Source organism: Chiloscyllium plagiosum, unplaced genomic scaffold, assembly GCF_037043375.1.
Source record: "Chiloscyllium plagiosum isolate Xiang-an unplaced genomic scaffold, Cpla_swu_hap1 HiC_scaffold_1, whole genome shotgun sequence".
In the NCBI taxonomy this organism is placed as follows: Eukaryota; Metazoa; Chordata; class Chondrichthyes; order Orectolobiformes; family Hemiscylliidae; genus Chiloscyllium; species Chiloscyllium plagiosum.
The window spans coordinates 103,309,299-103,332,165 of NW_028270139.1; the positions used below are offsets into that span (position 1 = coordinate 103,309,299).

At 39.2% G+C, this 22,867-nt stretch overlaps 1 protein-coding gene and 1 long non-coding RNA gene across 5 annotated transcripts in view; one reads left to right on the plus strand and one right to left on the minus strand.

The window, feature by feature from the left end:
* LOC148152178 (uncharacterized) overlaps positions 1–22,867 on the plus strand; it is a 112,771-nt gene that overhangs the window by 7,640 nt on the left and 82,264 nt on the right. For 3 of the 4 annotated variants that reach the window (XR_015757810.1, XR_015757813.1, XR_015757807.1), the window contains exons 1-2: positions 6,472–6,775; positions 10,586–10,887. This is a non-coding gene — a long non-coding RNA (uncharacterized LOC148152178). Of the gene's footprint in view, positions 1–6,471; positions 6,776–10,585; positions 10,888–22,867 lie in introns of those variants that run through there. The other variant, XR_015757811.1, reaches the window with a different exon arrangement.
* dnajb5 (DnaJ heat shock protein family (Hsp40) member B5) overlaps positions 14,418–22,867 on the minus strand; it is a 76,826-nt gene continuing 68,376 nt past the window's right edge. The window contains exon 4 of the mRNA XM_043687782.2: positions 14,418–16,968. Coding sequence (XP_043543717.1) covers positions 16,735–16,968 — 234 coding nt within the window. The 3' untranslated portion in view covers positions 14,418–16,734. The remainder of the gene's footprint in view (positions 16,969–22,867) is intronic.

The following is a 22,867-nucleotide window of genomic DNA, read 5'->3' on the forward strand; positions in this document are numbered from 1 at the left end:
CTTCTGTTTGATAGCTATTGCTGTTTGCAACAGTCCAGATGCACCATCTAGATGTAGAAAAATAAGCAATATTACCTCATGGTCCCCTGTTCAGAATTGCAACTTAGATTAATGGCTCCCATCATTATTCAATGACACACATTACAATTTGTTGAGGCAAGTTCTAAATCTTAATAAACCATCTTCCCTGAAAGCTGTCATTCCTGGTTAATTATGGCATGACAAATGATATTGTGAATGAGCCCCCTGTAATGGGATATTTCCTTCACAAACATCAAATTATTTACATCCTAGCTGATAAACATTAATCCTGATCTCTCGTCCTATTTCTTAACTCAAAACAGTCAAAACAGTCCTCACTACTGTAGAAGTCCAAACTAAGGTGGGTTAATATACCACTACCTTGCTTATGGCAGGCATGGTGTCTTTTTCCCAAAAACAGAAATTACATTGCTGTAAAAATGCAAAAAAAACCCCATTACTGTAAGCATGTGAAATTGATTTCTCCCATGGGATTGAAGCAGACAGAGAAGTTGAAATGAACAATATCTCTGCCTGAACATGTTGCCATTTGCTGCAGGTCGGTAGCTTGCCTCAGCAAACATTTTCTCCTGCCGAAAAGAAATATTGTTTTCTTTTTGAAATTCCACTTCAATGTCACATAGCTACTTGTCTTTTAAAAGGACACTGAATAAATATGCAGGCACATGCAGAGAGAGTTGAAGCTAACACAATTGAGAATTGCATTCTCCTTCTGCAAGGAAATACATTACAATATTTTATCATCTAATGCAGTCAAGCTACAACACAGTCTCAATTCTTTCATCCTAACATCTGTACTTCCACAGTATCTCATTTTTTTGGTTATGTTATGAAACCAGTCAACAGCAAGTAATCATAACTGTACTTCTATTCACTGGACTTGCAACAACAAAAAAAAATTGTCAGCTAAATTGTATCATGAAATGTTAAACGCTAAAAATTCTGAAATAGGCAACTTTATTTAATTATTTTTCACTATGGTAAAAATCTACAAGCCAACTATAAGCAAAGAAAAACATCTTCAATCAAACATGAGGGATTAAATTAAATCCTAATCCTATCAAAATACAAGAAAATTAGATTAGGAGATTGTCATATAACCCATCAAGTTTACACTAATATTCCACACCATAGATTTACATCAACAATTTCCTGCCCAATCACCATATCACTTGATTTCCTTTGTGGCAAAATCTATCAATCTCAGTCATGAGCACAGGAACGAATACACAAACATGAATAAACTACTCAGCCTGTCAAGACTGCCCCACCACTCAACACAATCATAACTGATCGACACATCAATGCGTTTTACTCACCCCGTCCAAATAACACTATTGAAAATCAGAAATCTGTCAGTCTTGATCTTCAAAATATTCAAAAACTGGACCTTCACAACCTCCTGTGATAGAGAATTCTAAAGATTCACTCCGCTGGTAAAATAATTTCTCCTCATCTAAGTGGCTTCCCACTTAATTTTAAATTATCCCCCCAGATTTTAGATTGCTGAACTAGGCAAAACATCTTACCTGCAACTACCCTTTCTAGTCCTTTAAATATTATAGGTCATCTCTCATTTTTTGGTCAGTCTTCTCTGTAGGTGCATGTCTCCATTGCTGAAGATGGATTATAATCATTTGTTAGTAGAAAGTGAGGACTGCAGATGTTGGAGATCAGAGTCGAGAGTGTGGTGCTGGAAAGCACAGCAGGTCAGGCAGCATCTGAGGAGCAGGAGAATCGACGTTTCGGGCATAAGCACTTCATCAGGCATAATCATCTACTGCAAAAGAGTCAACATGCTGCGTGAAGATCATTGAGTATCTTATCTTTCAAAACGTATTTGTGGCAGCAGAGGCCATCCTTAATGTCAATCAAATAAAACAAAGAACTATGTTTGGTTCAGATCTCCAGCATGCAAAGTGCCAGAGAAACTCAGCAGGTCTGGCAGTATCTGTGAAGAGAAAAACAGAGTAAATATTTCAAGTCCAGTGTCCCTTCATCGGAACTGAAACTGGGAAATTGTGGTAATCATGCTGATGACAAGGTGTGAGGAGAGAATCAAGTACATGGAGACAGGGCCCAAAGAGAGAGAAAAAAATGGGGTATGCGAACAAAGAGATGGTTGATGATAAACCAAGAAAGATAGAAATACTAGGTAGAGTTCTAACAAGCAGCATTGCTACATGGTTGAAAATGGATTGACTGCGCTTGAAGCAACCCATACAGAACAAGACCTAGGGTGTTAAGTGGAAAGTAGTGACATAGACAAGGGTGTTCTTTTTATTCACTCATGGAATGTGCATATCACTTGGACTGACTCGGAGGGGAACTTGCTGGTGGTGGTGTTCCAACAGATCTGCTGCCCTTGTCCTTCTAGATGGAATTGGGCGTAGGTTTGGAAAAAGCTGCCTCAGGATCTTTGGTGAATTTCTGCAGTACATCCCATAGATGGTAAACACTGCTGCTTCTGAGTGTTGGAGGTGGAGGGATTGGATACTCGTAGATGTGATGCCATTCAAGCAGACTGTTTTGACTTGGATGGTGTCAAGCTTCTTGAGTCTTGTTGGAGCTGCACCCATCCAGTCAAGTGTGAAGTATTCCATCACACTCCTGACTTGTGCTTCGTAGATGGTGGACAGGTTTTAGGGAGTCAGGAGGTGAGTTATGCACTGCAGTATTCCTAGCCTCTGACCTGCTCTTGTAGCCACTGTATTTATATTGGAAGTCCAGTTGAGTTTCCAGTCAATGGTAATCCACAGGATGTTGATAGTGCGGTAATTTGGTGATGGTAATGCCATTGAATGTCAAGGAGTGCTGGTTAAATTGTCTCTTATAGGAGATGGTCATTGCCTGGCATGTGTTTTATTTTATTCACTTGTGGGATGATAGCGCTGATTGGCCAGCATTTATTGCCTGTCCCTTCTATCACAAATGTCAACCCAAGCTCGAATGTTGTCCAGATCTTGTTGCATTTGAACATGGACCTACTTTGGCATCTGAGGAGTCGTAAATGATGCTGAACATTGTGCAGTCAGTGGCAACTATCCCCACTTCCAAACTTATCATGGTGGGACAGTCATTGAAACTGCTGATGACTGACCTCCAACAGCTACACCAATCTTTCTATTTGCCAGATATGACACCAATCTGCAGAGTTTGCCGCCTGATTTCCACTTTCTGAGTTGAACAACTCTAATGTTGTGTCCTGAAGGCTGTAAGGTATCCAGGGAGATGATTCAGAGCCATTTTTGTGAAGGAAGTGTTAACTGTTCAACAAAGCTGTCATCCAGTCTGTATTTTGTCTCCTGAATACATAGAAGATCCACTTTGTAAGCAGCAAGAACAGCTGATGAAATGGAATGAAGGGCAGATAAATTGCTGCTTCATCTGGAAATTGTGCTTGAGGCCCTGAATAGAGAGGCAGGGAGGAGGTAATTAGGCAAGAGTTGCACCTTCTGCAATTGCATGCAAAGGTGCATTGAGGTGTTGGGAGTGGACCAGTGTGTCTTAATGGGAATCGTCTTTGAGGAGTACTGACAAAGGAAAGGAATATGCGTCTGTTGATTGTATCCCATTGGAGATAGCAGAAATGGTGGCTTATGATGTTTTGGAAGTGGAATCTATTGATGAGGAAAGCGAGAACTGGGAAACCCTATAATTATTGTGGGAGGTATAAAAGGTCAGAAACAGAAAAAAAATAATTGTTATTAAACAGATGGAAAATCCAAACAAAGATTATATAAACTAAGTTCATCATCTTCATGATAACATTTTTAATTAAGGGTATTTTTAAGTTTTAGTTCATCCGTTAGGTTAGTTGAGAACACCAACTAATTGTTGCCAACAGGCTGACAGCTTAACATAAATATGCTGACCAACGGTATTTGTACAGATGGTTGATCTATTTTCCATTACAGTAAACTGGAGTTGCAGGATGGCCACATATGGTATGACAACTCAGCCAATTTTTTTCTACAGAAAATCAAGGGCACAGCAATGTACATAAGATATTCCATATCTGGTAAAAACAAATCATTGGTGTTACACAGTTACTGAACACCCTAACAGTTAAGGTAAAAATGCAGCAGAGAAACAAGTTTGAAGTCATCGGATATGAGCAGAGCAAATTTTTTGATAGTTTCATTAGTTCTGATCAGCTACTGTTTATGTTCGATACACACTTGTTCAGCTATAAAACCAAAAGATATCCCTATGGTTACAAATTCTCAGCTTATAACAACTTTTCTCATTTTAGCTTGTTAAGTTGATCAATATTTCTTCTATTACATGTCCTTGTAAATGCAAACATTTACTGTTGTAAATATACTACGTACCATAAAGTTATAGAGAATTTACAGCACAGGCCCTTTAGCCCATCATATCTGCACTGGCCATTCAACATCCACCTATTCTAATCCTATTTGCCAGCACTTGAAAGTTATGAAATTTCAAATGTGCATCCAAGCACTTGTAAAATGTTGAGATTTCCCACCTGAATTACCCTTCCAGGCAGTGTGTTCTGGATTCCCCACACCTGGGTGAAAAAGAAATTTCTAAAATCTGCTCTAAACCTGAACAGCTGAAGCAGATATTCCAAAAAAAATCCTCTGTGTAACGAGCAGAGGGCAACCTCCAGAGAGTGGAGTGTGGTAGTTTGGTATGTATGGGAGTTTGAATTAATCAGAGAATTTAGTACTAATTGCTGCTAGTTCCTGGATGACATGAGCTAATTAGACCTTAAGACTGAGGAACAAAATTAGGCCATTCAGCCCATTGAATCTGCTCCATCCAATTAGATCATGACTAACCTTCAACATCACTTTCTTGTCTTTTCCCTATAACCCTTGATTCCCTTACAAACTAAAAATCTGTCTATCTCAGCCTTGAATATACTTAACAACACAGCATTGACAGCCTCTACAGTAAAGAATTCCACAGAGCTGAAAATGTGTTGCTGGAAAAGCGCAGCAGGTCAGGCAGCATCCAAGGAGCAGGAGAATTGACGTTTCGGGCATGAGCCCTTGAATTCCACAGATTGACTACACTTTGAAAGACTTCAAAAACAAAAGCTGGCACCTCAGAGTGGTCCAGGATGCAAGATTTAAAACAGATTACTTGATATTTAGTGCGTAGCTTCATTATCTGGTTATTGTGGTAACAAATGATCTGTATGTTAAGGGAGTAGAATCCTTTTCTATCAATGGAAACCTTGAAAGAGTGCTTTGTCATGTACTCAATTGCATCCAGATCCTGTGGAAAGGTTTAGTAAGGTTTACTTCTAAAGGATAGACAACTTTAGGGATGAGAAGCAAAAAACAGCCTCATAGTACTGCTGTAGCTTGGATGGATAACTGGGGTTAATATCTAATCTGGTTAAAACCAGTTCCTGCAAAAGCTGAGGTGGAGCATTTAAAAAAAGGCTCTGTACAACCAGCAAAAAACCAGAAGTCACATGACAACAGGTTATAGTCCAACAGGTTTAATTGAAAATTCACAAGCTTTTGCAGGAACTTTGTCAGGACAGACTTAAGAAAGCAACTTGCAGAGTGGTGAGGAAGTTCAGTAACTGGGAGTGGCTGATGTTTCTTTGTATCTGCTGTTTTGTTTTCTTAAATATTTTCACAGAGCAGTATGGGCAGGAGAAGACCAAGTGCCAAGAGCTGGAAAATTAAGGGATTAACTGAGAATCACTAGATAGAAGTAAATGTCAGTGAATTAGAGATTACAGTTAATGAAAAAGGGAGTATCCTGAAGATTAAGTCATTAGAAAAAATAGCATGACTAAATAAATTATGATTGGGATCAGTTGAGTGCAATTTGTGACCTGTCACATGTGGGATGTCATGGCCCTATCAGAATCCTTGATGACTGTGTGTGTGTGTGTATGTATGTGTATGTATGTATATATATGCAGTAAGTGCTCCCAACTGCAGAAATTTGAGCTCCATGTTTCAGAACTGGAGTAGCAGCCGGAGAAATGTGGCACATCTGTGAGGTTGAGTTTTGTGGACAGCACATTTAGAGAGGTGGTCATACTACAGTTCAAGGAACTGAAGGAAAGATTGTAATGGGTGACCACTGGATAGTCAGAGAATCAGGCAGGTAGGCCAGGAGTCTCCTGGAATCCTCCTTCCAAATCGGTTTTCTATTTTGGAAGCTGACTAGGGAACTGGCTGCTCAAGGGAGTGCTGAGAAACCCAAGCTTCTGACACCACAAGCGTCCTGACTGCACAGGGAGGAAGAAGGAAGTAGGAGCAATAGTGATAGGGATTAATTGGTTAATAGAACAGACAGGTTCCATGTTGGGAGGAATTTAAACAAGTTCAGCAGGGGGGAGGGATACCGTATTAGTACAATAAAGACAGAGCATAGTTTAGTAAAGGAATCAAGGCAGAGAAAGTTGTCATGTGGATTCACAAGGGAGGAGGGCAAAGCTGGATGGCCCTAATCTATAATACTCTTAGCATTAAACTAAATATGTCGATTGGTGCTTGTGCTACTACAGATGTGTGGTTAAGGGAAGTGCAAGATTGGCAACTGTATATTGAGAATCTAAGTAAATCTTCAGGCAAGACAGTAAATCTACAGAAAAATGAGGGGTTGTTCAAACTGGAATTAGCAAGTATAATCCAACATGTTCCCTTTAAGGTGAAACAGGAACAACAAGCATAGAAAACCCTGGATATCGAAGAACACTCCAGACTGGATAAAAAGAAAAAGAGGCTTTTAGCAGGTGAGCAAATCATCGGACACCCTAACAGGAAGTGCATGCGGAAAATAGTTAAGAGAGCAAATACTGGGCCTTCTTATTACTGCATCTGCCTATCGTACCTACAGAAGAATATTAATATGTTGGAAACAGGGAGATGGGTTTCCTTGACTAATACCAGGAATGAATGGATTATCTTATGGGGAAAGGTTGGAGAGGCTCAGCCTGTATTCTCTGGAGTTTAGAAGAGTCAGACGGGTCTCAATTGCAACATATGAGACCCTGAGGGGACCTGACCTGGTGGATGTGGAAAGGATCTTTCCTCTTGTGGGAGAATCAAGTACTAGGCACCATAATTTAAAACTAAGGGTGGTCCATTAAAGACATATGGAGGAATATCTTTCTCCTGGAATGCTGAGTATCTTTGTAATTTCTTCACTGAGAAGGCATTGAATGCAGAATCTTTAAATCTTTTAAGGCAAAAGTTGGTAGATTCTTGATTTAAGAGTGATGCAAGATAATTGGGGATATAGAGTCAATGTTAAAATCAGATCAGCTATGTTTTTATTGAATGACATAGCAGGGTGAAAGAGCCAAATGGCCTATTCTTGTTCCTTGTTCATATGTTTGTCCAGAAGGTTACATTGGTTAAATGGCAAGAAACACTGTTCCTACCAAAAAAACCCCATGTTTGCGCTGTCACTCCACTTGAGCCTCCTTCCAGTAAATTGATCATAACTTTTCAATCATTCCCTACTCCCTGTAGTTCAGATAGAAAACACTGATGCAGATACAACCAATAGTGTTCTGTTGAAAAGCTTTGAAGGTTAGGGTCCAAAACTGGATTGTTCTCCAAGCTATGGGCTAATTGACTTGGGTCACGAAAATTGGAGAATTAAACACAATGTTCAAAGAATTGTGTGGGAAGTTGAGATTTTGATCCAATTGAAAGAGGGATAGATTTTGACAAGATGGGCACCACTTAAATTGGGCTGGGATAAATGGTCCTGATGAATTGTCACTAGGAATGTAGAGAGGGTTTAATCTAAAAGAGCAGAGGGAGTTCAGATAGAGGAAATGTTGAAATTTAAAGAATAAAAGACAAGGCATTATTCTCAAAGTCTTCAGAAGGAGGGGGGCACTGCAGAGGCTGGAGTGCATTATTTCTCCCTTCAATTCCATTTTAATTTAATCCCTGTCCTCTTTTTCTCTACCCCATATTTATTATTGCCACACCGCCTTGGTAGGTCATACTTGTTAACTGTTCTTTTAAATTAGTAACACTGGTGATTTACGATGATTTGATTAAAATAGATCAAAGCAACAGAGCAGTATAATGACGAGCAAAGCAAAAAGGGACAGATATCAACAGCAATAGTACATCAGCAAATATCATCACAATGAGAGATCAACTGGTGACATGAATCAAAAGAAATGGTTTAGATCAGATCACTGTTAGAGTCATAGAGATGTACAGCACAGAAACAGACCCTTCGGTCCAACCCATACATGCCGACCAGATATCCCAATCCAATTTAGTCCCATCTGTCAGCACCTGGTCCATATCTCTCCAAACCCTTCCTATTCATTTACCCATCCAGATGTCTTTTAAGTGTTAAAACTTAAAGTGGCTCCACCACTTCCTCTGGCAGCTCATTCCATACATGTACGACCCTCTGAGTAGAAAAAGTTGCCCTTTAGGTCTCTCTTATATCTTTCCCCCTCACCCTAAACCTGTGCCCTTTCCTTCTGGACTCCCCGACCCCAGGAAAAAGACTTTGTCTATTTATCCTATCCATGCCCCTCATAATTTTGTAAACCTCTAACAGGACACCCCTCAGCCTCCGACGCTCCAGGGAAAACAGCCCCAGCCTGTTCAGCATCTTGCTATAGCTCAAATTCTCCAACCCTGGCAACATCCTTGTAAATCTTTTCTGAACCGTTTCAAGAGGAAGGAGACCAGAATTGCGCACACTATTCCAACAGTGGCCTAACCAATGTCCTGCACAGCCGCAACATGACCTCCCAACTCCTGTACTCGATACTCAGACCAATAAAGGAAAGCATACCAAAAGACTTTTCATCATCCTATCTAACTGCAACTCCACTCACAAGGAGCGATGCACCTGTACTACAAGGTCTCTTTGTTCAGCAACACTCCCTAGGACCTTACCATTAAGTGTATAAGTCCTGCTAAGATTTGCTTTCCCAAAATGCAGCACCTTGCATTATCTGAATTAAACTCCATCTCCCACTTCTCAGCCCATTGGCCCATCTGATCAAGATCCTGTTGTAATCTGAGGTAACCTTCTTCACTGTCTGCTACACCTCCAATTTTGGTGTCATCTGCAAACTTACTAACTATACCTCTTATGCTCACATCCAAATCATTTATATAAATGACGAAAAGTAGAGGACCCAGCACCGATCCTTGTGGCACTCCACTGGTAACAGGCCTCCAGTCTGAAAAATAACCCTCCACCACCACCCTCTGTCTTCTACCTTTGAGCCAGTTCTGTATCTAAATGGCTCGTTCTCCTTGTATTCCGTAAGATCTCACCTTGCTAACCAGTCTCCCATGGGGAACCTTGTCGAATGCCTTACTGAAGTCCATATAGATCACATCTACCGCTCTGCCCTCAACAATCCTCTGTTACTTCTTCAAAAATCTCTATCAAGTTTGTGAGACATGATTTCCCAAGCTGAAACTTTATTGCTGGAACAGCACAGCAGGTCAGGCAGCATCTAGGGAACAGAAGATTCGACGTTTCGGGCACATGCCCTTCTTCAGGCATGTGCCCGAAACGTCGAATCTTCTGTTCCCTAGATGCTGCCTGACCTGCTGTGCTGTTCCAGCAATAAAGTTTCAGCTTTGATCTCCAGCGTCTGCAGACCTCACTTTCTCCTCGATGATTTCCCAAGCACAAAGCCATGTTGACTATTCCTAATCAGTCCTTGCCTTTCCAAATACATGTACATCCTGTCCCTCAGGATTCTGGCTCACTGGTCTATAGTTCCCTGACTTGTCCTTACCACCTTTAATCGGTGGCACCATGTTAGCCAACCTCCAGTCTTCTGGCACCTCACCTATGAATATCGATGATACAAATATCTCAGCAAGAGGTCCAGCAATCTCTTCCCTACCTTCCCACTGAGTTCTAGGATACACCTGATCAGGTCCTGGGGATTTATCCACTTTTAATTCTCCTTAATTCTATTTGCCAAAGCTATCTCACACCTGTCCTCTTTTTGCCCTCCTGATTTTTCTCTCAAGTATACTCCTACTGCCTTTATACTCTTCTAGCTTGCAATGGATCCCGCCATCTCTCCATCTCATCTGAAAAGACAATGCAGAGCCTGCCCATGGGAAGGATGGGTGTTCCACAATAATTTAGTTAGCTTTAGCTGGGATTTCTGCCCATTTAGACAGGAGGTTTGCCATCAGATCTGCCTCCATTTGACTAGGTAGAAGCTGAACAGCCCCAGCAGTGTCAGACAAGTACAATGACCACAGCTGGGACTAAAGAGAGGCTCATGGAGCCAAACACCAAGGTAAGGGGAAAGATAGTTTTTGCTGGCTGTGGGCTGGCAGGACATAGATGAGATGGGTGGAAAGTTGGGTTTGAGACACCCTGGCATTGCACAGAGGTCAAAATGGGAAACCAAAGGTGCTAGCTTATCCACTTGGCATAGTTGGATCTTCCCTTGCTATAATAATGACAGAGGAAGGTGGTGCCTCCATTTAAATGGCCAAATTAATTTTTAGATATGAAAAGGAACTGTTTTATTTTCCATAGATGCTACCTGACCTGATGAGTAGTTTTGTTTTATTAGATTCCCTACAGTGTGGAAACAAGACCTTCGGCTCAACAAGTCCACACTGACCCTCCGAAGAGTAACCCAACCAGACTAATTTCTCTCTGACTAATGCACCTAACACTATGGGCAATTTAGCATGGCCAATTCACCTGACTTGCACATCTTTGGACTGTGGAAGGAAACCGGACCACCCGGAAGAAACCCATGCAGACAAGGGGAGAATGTGCAAACTCCTCACAGACGTTCCAGCCCAAGGCTAGAATCAAACCCAAGTCCCTGGTGCTGTGAGGCAGCAGTGCTAACCCCTGAGCAACCAGGTACAGTACCTCCTTTTTTTTTCAAAAGAATGTTTAGTTCCAAAGGCTAGCTAGTACTAATACCCTCCAGCACACCCAATTAAACACATGACCCTTTGAGTCTGCTCTACATTCGACATGATCATGGTTGATCTGTGTTTTGAATTCAACATTCCCATTTACCCCCAATAAACTTTAATTCCCTTGCATAACAAGAATCTACCTCTGCCTTAAAAGTATTCCATAGCCCTGCTTCCACCACCTTCCAAGGTAGAGTTCCAAACTCTTGCTACTCAAAAGAATTTCCCCAATTCAGTCCTTTAAGGGCAACCACTAATTTTAAAACTGCAGCCTCCTAGTTTTAGACTCACTCACAAGAAGAAAAAACACTTTTGTTGAGTATCTTGTTGAGATTATTCCTACACATTTCAGTCAAGTCACTCCTCATGCTTCTAAATTCTAAATGGAAACAAGCACAACCTGTCCAACCCATTTTCATAAGAAAAACTTGCTCATTCCAGATATCAATCGAGCAAACTTCTCTGAATAGCCTTCACTGAATTTTTATGCTTTTTTAAAATAAGGAGACTAAAACTGCACAAAGTATTTGAAACGTGATCTCACCTGTAATCTTATATAACTGAAGATAACATCTTTAATTTTATGAAAGCATAATACAGCATACACTAGAAACCTGAAATAAAAAGTAAATGGAGATACCTAACAAGTCTGTGGACAGTTAATATGTTGAGTTGGATATGACTTCTTCAGAACTGAAAGCTGGAAAATGTATGCTGTTGACACCGGGGGGAGAAAAGGAGAGAGCGGAACAGATGGACAGAGTGCACAGAGCAAAGGACAATTTCTTAACAACATAGATGATGACAAACGTAGTGGGAAACTAAGTCATTAATGTAAATTGTAAAAGATTGAGACTCATACTTTTGTGGGACTCCACTTGCTATATTTTCAAAGTAGTCTAATAATTTGATTATATATGTTGTGATTGTAATGAGGTGAGCCAGGTCAATGTCATAGAATGAGTTCCCTGATGGGACCAGATTAACAGCCCCAATGAGGGAACTCTGGCTGACAAGAGCAGGAGTGTCAGATATCTTCACTCTCAGAGCTGGCTTTCAGGGATCAGTGTCTTCATTTACACCTAGAGTGGTTTGTTAACAGGATACCGCCTTCTGAATTCTCTTGCTCTAGTCTGCATACCAGCAGCAATTACAATGCCTTGTTGGCCCATATCCTGAAGAAAACTTTAACTGCTTGGCTTTGTTTTGGATTTTTGCTGTGGGCTAACCTCTAGTTTCTCTATCCAGGATATATCCTGAGTGAGGCTATATAATTGCTTTCACTCAAGCGGTGTTTCGCAAGTAAGAACCAAACGAAACTGCAGCTGTTGTAAATCAGAAACAAAACAGAAATTGCTATAAAAGCTCAGCAGGTCTGGCAGCATCTATGGAGTGAAATCAGAGTTAAATGTTTTGGATCGAATGACTCTTCCTCAATTAATTCTGAGGAAGGGTCACGGAACCCAAAACATTAACTCTGATTTCTCTCCACAGATGTTGCCAGACCAGCTGAGCTTTTCCAGCAATTTTTGTGTTGGTGGTTCCCAAACTCAGTCGAATTGCTGAGGTTGTCTACTTCTTGGTCTGTGTGTAAAGATACTAGTGATAGCTGGTCACTTCTTTTGGTGGCTAGTTGTCTCAAAAATAAGAGGCAGCTTGGATTTGTAATATTCCTTAACTAAATCCATCAACTCCTGAAACGTTTTAGTATCTGGTGCCTCAGGGAAGGTTAATAACTGAAAATACTGTGGGTCCACAAGCTATCATGAGAATTACTACTTGCTTTTCATCTGCCCCCAATGTTAGTTACCTGGAAAGAAAAATGCACTCTTTCCACATTTGATCCTGCTGTCGAAGACTGGGCTCAAAGTCAAGTTTCCCAAATGAGCATGATGCTGGAAATGCTGACCCTAACTCAAAGATGATTGTTGTGAGCAAATTTCTTCAGGATCATGCTTTTCTCTTGTCGCTAGTGAAATAACTCCACAACTGTTGGTAGCCTGTCACCAAGTCACCTTATTTACAAGGAGAGTCCTTGACACTGATCCAGCTCTCAGAATGAACAGGATGTCTGACACTCTGTTCTTATCTAAGTCTTGGCTAACAGCCCCAAAGAACTCATTCTATAATGTCTATCTGGCTGACCTCGTCATAATCATTACAGATGTCTCTTTCATTAAACCTCGCAGATTCTCCCCAATTGCCTCGAATGTTTCTAAGTGTGTGGCTATAATCTCATTAATGACCGATTCAACATCTTCCCAAAACCGACATCAAGCTCACTGGAATGTTTTAAGTATCCTCTTTAATGAAGATGGAAGCAAAATATTTGTTCATTTCATCCACCATTTCCTTACGTACCATCAATCCCCCATTCTCATTCTCTAGAGGCCAAGACAGTCATTTTACATAGTCTTTTTCTATAAACTTGTAAAATCTCTTGCTATCCTTTTTTTTTGTTTCTATTCCAATTTCATCCTCTTGGTTAGCCTTTTAGTCACTGTCTGACATTCTTTAAACTCTGACCTGCCACTCCTCCATTGTGCAGTTATATGCTTTTTCCTCCAGTTTGATGTTTTCACTCGCTATTTTAGCTAACCAAGGATGATGGGTCCTACCTTTAGAAATTTTTCTTCAGAGTAGGAATGTACTTCTGAAGTAACTTCTTAAAATGTCGACCACAGCATCTGTCTGGATCTATCTTCTAGTCTAATTGTTTAACCTACTAATTTTAGATCTAATCTTCTCCCTTTCAACTAGTATATAAAATTCACTATACTGTGATCACTGCTACTTTGAAGTGTCTTTATTTGAGGTTATTAGTTATCCTAATCACACAATCTAATACAACGTGTTCTCTGGTTGGTTTCAGAATGTACTGCTCTAATAAATTCTCTCAAAACATTGTGTAAACTGCTCATCCAGGCTACTAATGCTAATGAGTTTTCCAATATAGGGTTTTTGAGTCACATGTAGGCCATATCAAGTGAAGACTGCAGATTTCCTTTGCTGAAGGACATTAGAGAATACATGGCTATTTCTGGCAATGGTTTCATGGTCATCATCAAATTAAATAAATATCTGTAATAAAGAATCTAAATTCCACTATGTGCTGATGTGGGATTTAAACGTGTGTCCTAAGGGCATCAGCCGAGTTTCCAGATTAATAGTCTAACAATAATACCATCAGACTATTGCCACTCCATCATTGCTCCAGAAATTCATTTCGCTTTAACCTGTCTCTTGCTTCTTGCTCTTTGCATATTTGAATAACAATCTCTTGGAAATCTGAGTGAGTGATCTTATTTGAAATCTGTAATTTTTCTTTTTCAAATCTTGAGGGTTGTCTATTTAATCACAATTACAAAATAATTTATATATATAAACTAACGTTTTGTTGTTCAATAAAATGAAATGTCCAAATTAAGCTACTGTACTGTTGATAAATACAACTTAAGTTTTTGAAAAATGTTCAGTCAAAATGCAGTTTATTCTTTAAGAATTAAGATACAGATGGAAGTATTGAAACAGTCAACAATTTATAGGTTTGAAAAAGTATCCTTGTGGATTTTTCTTCTTTTGAAAGTCTTTTTAGAATTAAAAAGTAATATGCAGGTAGAGAATTTCACATTTTTTCTTAGCAGTACCTGTACTGCTTCCATTATTTTCCTACTTGTACAATACAATGGAATTTTGTAACCAAAACTAGTGTCAGCTCTACTTCTCATCCACAAAATAAAGTGAGAAAGGCAGATTCAGAAAATTTATCCAGCATTAGCAATGCTCTCACGTTCTTTACAAGTATTTTTTTTAAATGAATACTTAAGAGACTTGCATTGCCATGTTTTACATTTAAACAATTGATTAGACATATAAAATGCAGGAAAAAAAAGGATGAAGCATTGCAAAACTTCTAGTCAATGCAGTTTGCATTTTCCCTTTAGTAAATAAATGTGGTTTAACCAAATGGGGATAAAGGAGGACAGGGGGATAGTAAACAGAAATGTTGCTTAATAATTTTGTATTTTGATGAAACTAGAAAATGTTTGTGTAATCCCCTAAAGAGAAATTTACCAGATTATAAATGAAAATAATTGTTCCGTTTAATGCAAAGTTTCATAGCAGCAGATATACTCAGCAAAAACATGCAACCCTAGAGTTACAGTGCAAACACAAACACTTCCCCACAGCAATTTTTCAATATCAGTGGAAGGGGTCCATAAGAGACCACCAAAACAAACCCCTCCCTTAGCTCTCGCATGCTTACATAGCTTCGTTTAAGATTGTGAAACTGCACCAACTTTGTCCATCAGAATAGCATAAACAAACAAAGCACAATGCCCTATTTTAAAAAGTGATGTGAACTAGAATAGGAGTGTTTCAGCATACTGAGAGCCAAACAAGAATAAATTGTTTGGCTAGGCTGCGCAGGAAAAGCATGGTACAATAAAATTACAAAAACGCTGATAAAATAATGAAGATGGTCAGTAATTGGAAAGTGAATATGAAATCTAAATTAATCATAAAATTTGTGGTGATGTTGGGAAAACTGGATGAATTTTTTAATGTGATATAATTCAAATATTGAAAAGAAAAGATCAAAAATAACTCCAACTTAATCAGTTATTAGGACTGCAGTGACTGTTAGCAGAAAGTAGAAAATTTAATCATGACATTATAGAAAGGAACTCACAGAAGAAAATACAAAGTTGAACATTTGACATGTGAGAAATATTAAATGGAATTTTTTTGCAATTGATCAGAGGATAAGTCAAGAGTATACCAGTTTTATTAAAATGCCTTAATGTAAATAATTTCAGCATTAAGAAACTTGGTTCAGTTCTAAATTAGAAATTGTCAGCCTCCAAAGCTACCTGTTCTGTTGCTTACAGATGACTTTACAAGATACTGCTAGTTTTTAGTATTTAAAATCTTGAATTGTGCACACAGTTTATTGTCATAACCAATTAATTTAAAAACCACTTTATTTTCTCACTATTAATGGTATGCCAAATATACATTGTTTCAAATAAGCTTGCTTTTAAGGAACAATGGTTCCTCTACATAAAAGGGTTGCTTCTGCCTTCACTATTTTCATTGTATAGATCCAAATGTAATTCTGATTGCTGACTGAACCTCTTAATTTAACCCCTTGTGGAACAAGTTTTAAAAAATATAAATCAATACTACTGCAAGTTTTTATAGCTTTACAAAACTTGAAACTTTTGATTCAGTGGACTTCTATCAACCCATACAGCTATTCCATGGTTCCAACAAGCCCCTACCATTTTATGGCACTGTGATGACTTGTGCTTCAAAACTACTGACCAGAGTTAATCTAGTTTAAAATTATTCAGTGTTTTTCTGGAAGAATAATATTTAAAGCTCATCTCTCAAACTGCCACCTCTAGTTTATTATGCAGGTACTTCAGTTTCTACATAATTACTCTATATTGACAAACCCAGCTTTAAAGATGTAGCACTGCACCATATCTTTTCGAATACAAACATATTTAAAATAAGTTTACCACATCTACACCTGCATACCCACCATGACAGTGGTGAATTTCAGTATGCATCAAGATTATTATTCCACTAAAACAGATTCAACAGTTCTTTTTCACACTTACCATTGTTATCATTACAAGGCTCAGCATACAAAAGAACTGAAATGCTCGGACTTAAAGTAATTCTCTTTAAAATGGATTACATTATATTAGAAAATGGATGATCCTTTTGTTCTCTTCAAACTTCTGGCACTGTATTAAATATTGCTTTGATTTGAGTTCTAAGAAATTGGAAGATGTTGCTTCAGGATTTCTTTTGTTGTTTGAGACATTTTGTCAGGAAATTTTATTTGAAACTCTGCTATATAGTCACCGCGTTGAGTAGGTGTCTTAGGAAACGGTAAACCCTCTCCTCTCAGCCTCTTCACAGTCCCAGGCTTGATAACATCATTGCAAGGTAGGGGAATCACTCTGCCATCAATTGTAGGAATATTAACTGTACAGCCACACAAGGCCTATGAAAGTAAACAAATGTTTAATTATACTAAGATATTAAAATCCACTTTTTTCTGACAAATGTAATACAAACAAGTACATAAAATGGAAGAGGAGAAAATCAATGTATTGTATCAGGTTTTTTATAGAACAGTAAGGGAAGTTTTGTGTTACATTACTAAACAAATAACAAGGCATCTTTAGGGATCAGGGAGATTTTATAGATATCAGATTCACATAATACAAAATTTAAAAGGAGGTGCTTTGTGACCAGAATTATCTTTAATAAATAATTTTCTTAAAGCTCTGTATTCATAATCAGGCATACCTGTAGAGATTATTTTCTACATCATTTGACACAAGTTGGATCAAGGTATGCTAACTATTGCATCTGATAAAATGGTATAATCCAACCTGAAGTTACAGGTAACTGGACGTTTGTAGATGTTATTTCCAAACAAAATGCAAGAAGACATTTTATTTAAATTGAAATAAGTCTTTGGATTGGTTAGAAAACAAATTAAACTCAAAGACGACATTTTTTTTGTTTGGAGGAGAAAAATTTTGCAGCTATCCTGGATTTGATAATAAATTTCACTTAATTATCCTGAACTATGGGGACAGGTTAGGTACTTTCCCAGATAGGATGGCAATGTTTGAAAACTTAAGGGGAAAGTAAATTATCCCAAGTTCTTGTGGACTAGAGTACAAAAGATCACACAATGCACCACACTATTTCCAATCTGGTTGGCCTTCAATAAATTGAGATGTGTAGTTTTAGGCCATAAAAATAATCTAGTCAAATTAGAACAAAGAACAATACAGCATGGGAACAGGCCCTTTGCCAACACACTTTGCCCTTCCATATTAAATCTTCATTTACAAGATCCCTATCCCTCTATTCCCTTTCTATTCATGTATTTGTCCAAATGCTGCTTGAGTACTGCTATTGTCTGTTCCTACCACCTCTTCTGGTAGCACATTTCCAGCACTCGCCACTCTGAAAAATTTGCCTCACACAACTGTTTTAAATTCCTCCCCCACCACGATTCTCACACTTTTTCCCCCAGTACCTGACCCCTCCATCCTGGAAAATGCCTTATACTGTTCACTCTATCCATGCCACTCACAATCTTAGAAATTTCTATCAGGTTGTCCCTCAACCTCCTGCATTCCAGTAAAGACAAACCCAGTCTATCCAACCTTCCTTCATAGTTAAAATCCCCCATACCAAGCAACATTTCGGTAAATCTTTTCTGCACTCTCTCCAATGCATTCACATCCTCCTTGTAGTTTGGCGACCAGAACTGTACACAATTTTCCAAGTGTGGCCTAACTAAAGTTACGCTGCAAGTTTATAGAACTTTCCTATCCTTATACTCAATGCTCCTTCCAACAAAGGCAAGCATGCCATAGGCCTTTTTTACTACCTTATCTACCTGCACTACCATTTTCAGTGATCTGTGGACCTGCACACCCAGATCCCTCTGCATATCAATACAAGTGTTCTGCCATTCAATGTATAAATTCCACCTGTACCTGACCTTTCAAAATGCATCACCACACATTTGTCCAGATTAAACTCCATCTGCCATTTTTCTGTCATTGCCATCAACTGATCTATCCTGCTGTATCCTCTGACAATCCTCCTCACTGTCCGCAACTCCAATCTTTGTATCGTCCATATACTTACTAATTAGACCAGCCACATTTTCCTCCAAATGATTTATGTAGATCACAAACAGAAGTCCCAGCACTGATTCCTATGGAACACCACTAGTCGTAATCAATCATTCCAAAAAGCAATCTTCTCCCATGACTGAGTCAGCTTTGTATACGTCTTGCCAGCTCATCCCTGACACCATATGACTTCCTTTTGTACCAGTCTGCATGACCGACCTTGTCAAAGGCTTTAGTGAAGTCCATGTAGATAACAACATCAACTGCTTTTCCCTCAATTATCTTTGTCACCTCAAAAACCTCGATCAGGTTAGTGAAGCACAATCTTATATATAAGTATTGTCAAATTTCTATCCATGAAGTCAATCTGATGAACCATGTCACAATATTACCATGAAAAAGGCTATTTAGAAGTGTACTGGTAACTACCTAAATGAAAAAACTTTCCTAGGCTCACCAAGTTCTTAAATACTTGTAAATTTCAGTACCAATTATCAATATGCGAAGCACAGAGAAAGAAAGTTATTGTCTCTTATCCAGTTTGTTGATGCTATATAGCTGAGCACTGAAGTGCCAGTCTATCAACATTCAGATATCATAATGTTTAATACAAACTGCATCATCAATTCTGAAGCCACAATGCATTGAATTCCTTTATTTACCATCCCACAAATAAGAGCAGCCCAACATGTAACTAACACAAACTTTCAACTCTGAAATAATGATGTAGGAGCAGGAGGCTATTCAGCCCATTGAGTCTGCTCTACCATTCAATGGGATTGTGGTTAATCTAATAATCCTCAACTCCACTTTCCTTCATTTTCCCCAAACCCATGATTCCCTCAGTGATTAAAGAGCTGTCCATCTTAGCCTTCAATATACCTAATGACCCAGCTTCAACAGCCCTATGACAAAGAATTCTACATCTATCTGCTATGTCCCTGACCAATATTTCAGAAATGTCTCTTATTCTAAATTCCAATGAGTACAGGCCTGGCCTACTGGGGCTGAAAACCAATAAAACCACCAAACCCAGTGGGATGCATCTGAGGATATTAAAGGAAGAGAGTGGATGCACTTGTAATAATCTTCCAGGAATCTTTTAAGTTCTGGAAAAATTCCAGAGGCTTGTAAAACTGCTAGTGTTGGCAGTTTTATTTAAAAATGGAAAGAGACAAAAAAAAACAGGTAACCAAAGGCCAGTTCACTTCATGTCTATTACAGGGAAATGCAGCAGAGCAGTCAGAATACATAATATGCGTGGCTTCATGAAGAAGAAACCATGACTGACAATTTTACTGGAATTTTGTTTAGGAGGTATCAAACAGGGTAGATAATGGAGAAGTGGTGGATGTAATATTTAGATTTTCTGAAGGCATTTTATGAAGTTCCACACATTAGGCTACTTAAGATTGGAGTCCATGGTGTTGGAAATAATATTAAATAGAGGATTGGCTAACTAATAGAAGACAGTTGGAATAAGGGGCTCATCGTTCAGGATGGCAACCTGTAACTAAGGGTATGACCCATGGATTAGTGCTGGGGCCACAGTTATTTACAATATGTATTAATGACTTGGCTGAGGAAAGTGAATGTACTGTAGCCAAGTTGCAGAAAACACAAAAATAGGTTTGAAGACAATTGATGAGCATGATATACGAGTCTTTCAAGATGTATAGACAGGTTAAACAAGTGGGCAAAAACTTGGTAGATGAGCTGAATATTTAAATGGAGAAAGCTACAAAACAAACATTTATTGCATATCCCTAGTTGCCCAGACAGCAGTTAAGAATCAGCTGCATTACAATGGGTCTAGAGTCTCATGTAAGCTAGACCAGGTAAGGATAGTAGTTTCCCTCCCGAAAGGATATTAGTGAACTAGACGGGCTTTTCCTGATTATCGGAAATGGTTTCCTGATTATCATTATACTCTTAATTCCAGATTCAAAATAAAATCACTATCTGTCAGAATGGGAGTTGAACCTAGGCCACCAGAACACCACCTGGGTCTCTGGTAATAATACCATAAGGCCACCTTAACAGATGAGCAAAAATGTTGCAGTCTTTAAAGAAAAAAGGAATATATCAGGAATGTGGTCCTGAAATGGGTTTAGAATGAGTTAAGATTTTAACTATAATAATACCACAAGTGATTAAACTAAAGAAAAGCAAAATACCAAGGTCTAGCAATATACATCCTAGGATATGAAGGAAGATGAGAGAGGAAGCTGCAAGGATCCTAGAATTTGTATTGCAGGGTTTGGAAGTATTGATGTGTACCGCCGGAATGGAAATAGCCAATGTAGTATTGAGTTTTGCAATTGAAGTACAGAGGGAAAGTGAGGACTGCAGATGCTGGAGATCAGAGTCATGAGTGTGGTGCTGGAAAAGCACAGCAGGTCAGACAGCATCCGAGAAGCAAGAGAATCGATGTTTCAGGCATAAGGCCTTCAGGAATTCCTGATGAAGGGCTTATGCCTGAAATGTCAATTCGCCTGCTCCTTGGATGCTGCCTGACCTGCTGTGCTTTTCCAGCACCACACTCTTGACAATTGAAGTACAGAACTAACATCTTATTTACAAGCCAGTAGTTTAACAGTCTGGTAAAACTTGGAACACGCTTCAAAATATGAAATGCTCTCTTTCACTAGCAACACCTTATGTTCATATAGAACCTTTTAATACAATGAAACATCCCAAGGAACATCACATGAATCTAAAAATTATGACATTGAGCCACAAAAGAAATACAAGTTAGATAATGATTTTAATTGTCAGACTGGACTTGAAATGTTAGCTCTGATTCTATCTCTACAGGTGCTGCTGGACAGTGAGTCTCTAGAACTTCCTATTTTTGATCCAATTTTTTCCATAGTATGCAGTTTCTACTATTTAGTGTGTACATAGTCCCATGTTGTAGCTTCAGCAAACTGGCAACTATTTTTTAAATTCTGTCTGATACAGCTTTAGGCTTGCTTTCCTTTATGCTTCGTTGAAGCAAAGTTGGTCTCCTGACTTGTTGGGGATGGCAGAGTGAAGGATGAACTGGGCCACGAGATAATTGTAGTTGAATACAATTTCATAGCTGGTAATAGCTGGCACTGAGTTGCAAGCTTCTAAATCTACTCCATATCTACCTAATTTTATACCACACTAGCAAGTATTATAGAGTGCTTCTTCAGTCTGAAGAATTCTATTTCCCTATGGACTATGCAGTGATTAGTCTTACCAATATTGTCACAGAAAGATGTATGTTCAGGTAGATGGAAGAAGGTCAAGGGGCTCTTTTTCTTCTAGGTTATCTTATCACCTCCTGCTGACCCCATCTGGCAGATGTGTCCTTAGCAGATGTTTCAGTCATCATCAGTAGTGATGTTACACAGCAACTCTTGTTGGGCATTGAAGCCCTCCACCTGAAGGACATTCGGAGCCTTTGTTATCTTCAGTGTTTTTACGAAGTGAGAGTGTTCAACATGGAGGAGCACCGATTCATCAGCTGAGAGGGCGGTAGACAGTAATCAGATTTCCTTGCTGCAAGTCTGACCTGAGGACTGCCAGAGTCCAACCCCTAAAGCAGCTTCCAAACGCACACCTCTGTATCTGCTACCCTTCTAGGTGATACAGAAACATGATCTGCAATTCCCTTGCCATGTCACTGATTGTTTCTTCACTGACACCGATTCAAAATTCTGAAAATCAGTCCCTAGGAGCCCTTTAGTCTACCTGCACCTAATGGACTTCACGGCTTCAAGACAGCACTCAGCATTACCTGCTCAAGAGGTAAAAACCTCCAGCAACTCGATCCCCTGACTTGTCCGGACTTGTCCGACCTGCCCAGCTCCTTTTCCACCTATCCATTCCACCCTCTCCTCCCTGACCTATCACCTTCATCGCCTTCCCCACTGACCTATTGTACTCTATGCTACTCTCTCCCCACTCCCACCCTCCTCTAGCTTATCTCTCCACGCTTCAGGCTCTCTGCCTTTATTCCTGATGAAGGGCTTTTGCCCGAAACGTCGATTTTGCCTGTCCTCGGATGCTGCCTGAATTGCTGTGCTCTTCCAGCACCACTGATCCATTACCTGCTCAAGGCCAAATAGAAATGAAAAGAAATGGTCGCCTTACCAACAATATTGACATCTCAAGAATGAATTAGAAAGTGTCAGGATATCTCATCAGCCCATATTAAAAACAAGGATAGAACCAGGTATGAACTGATAATGGAATTCATAGTGTGCA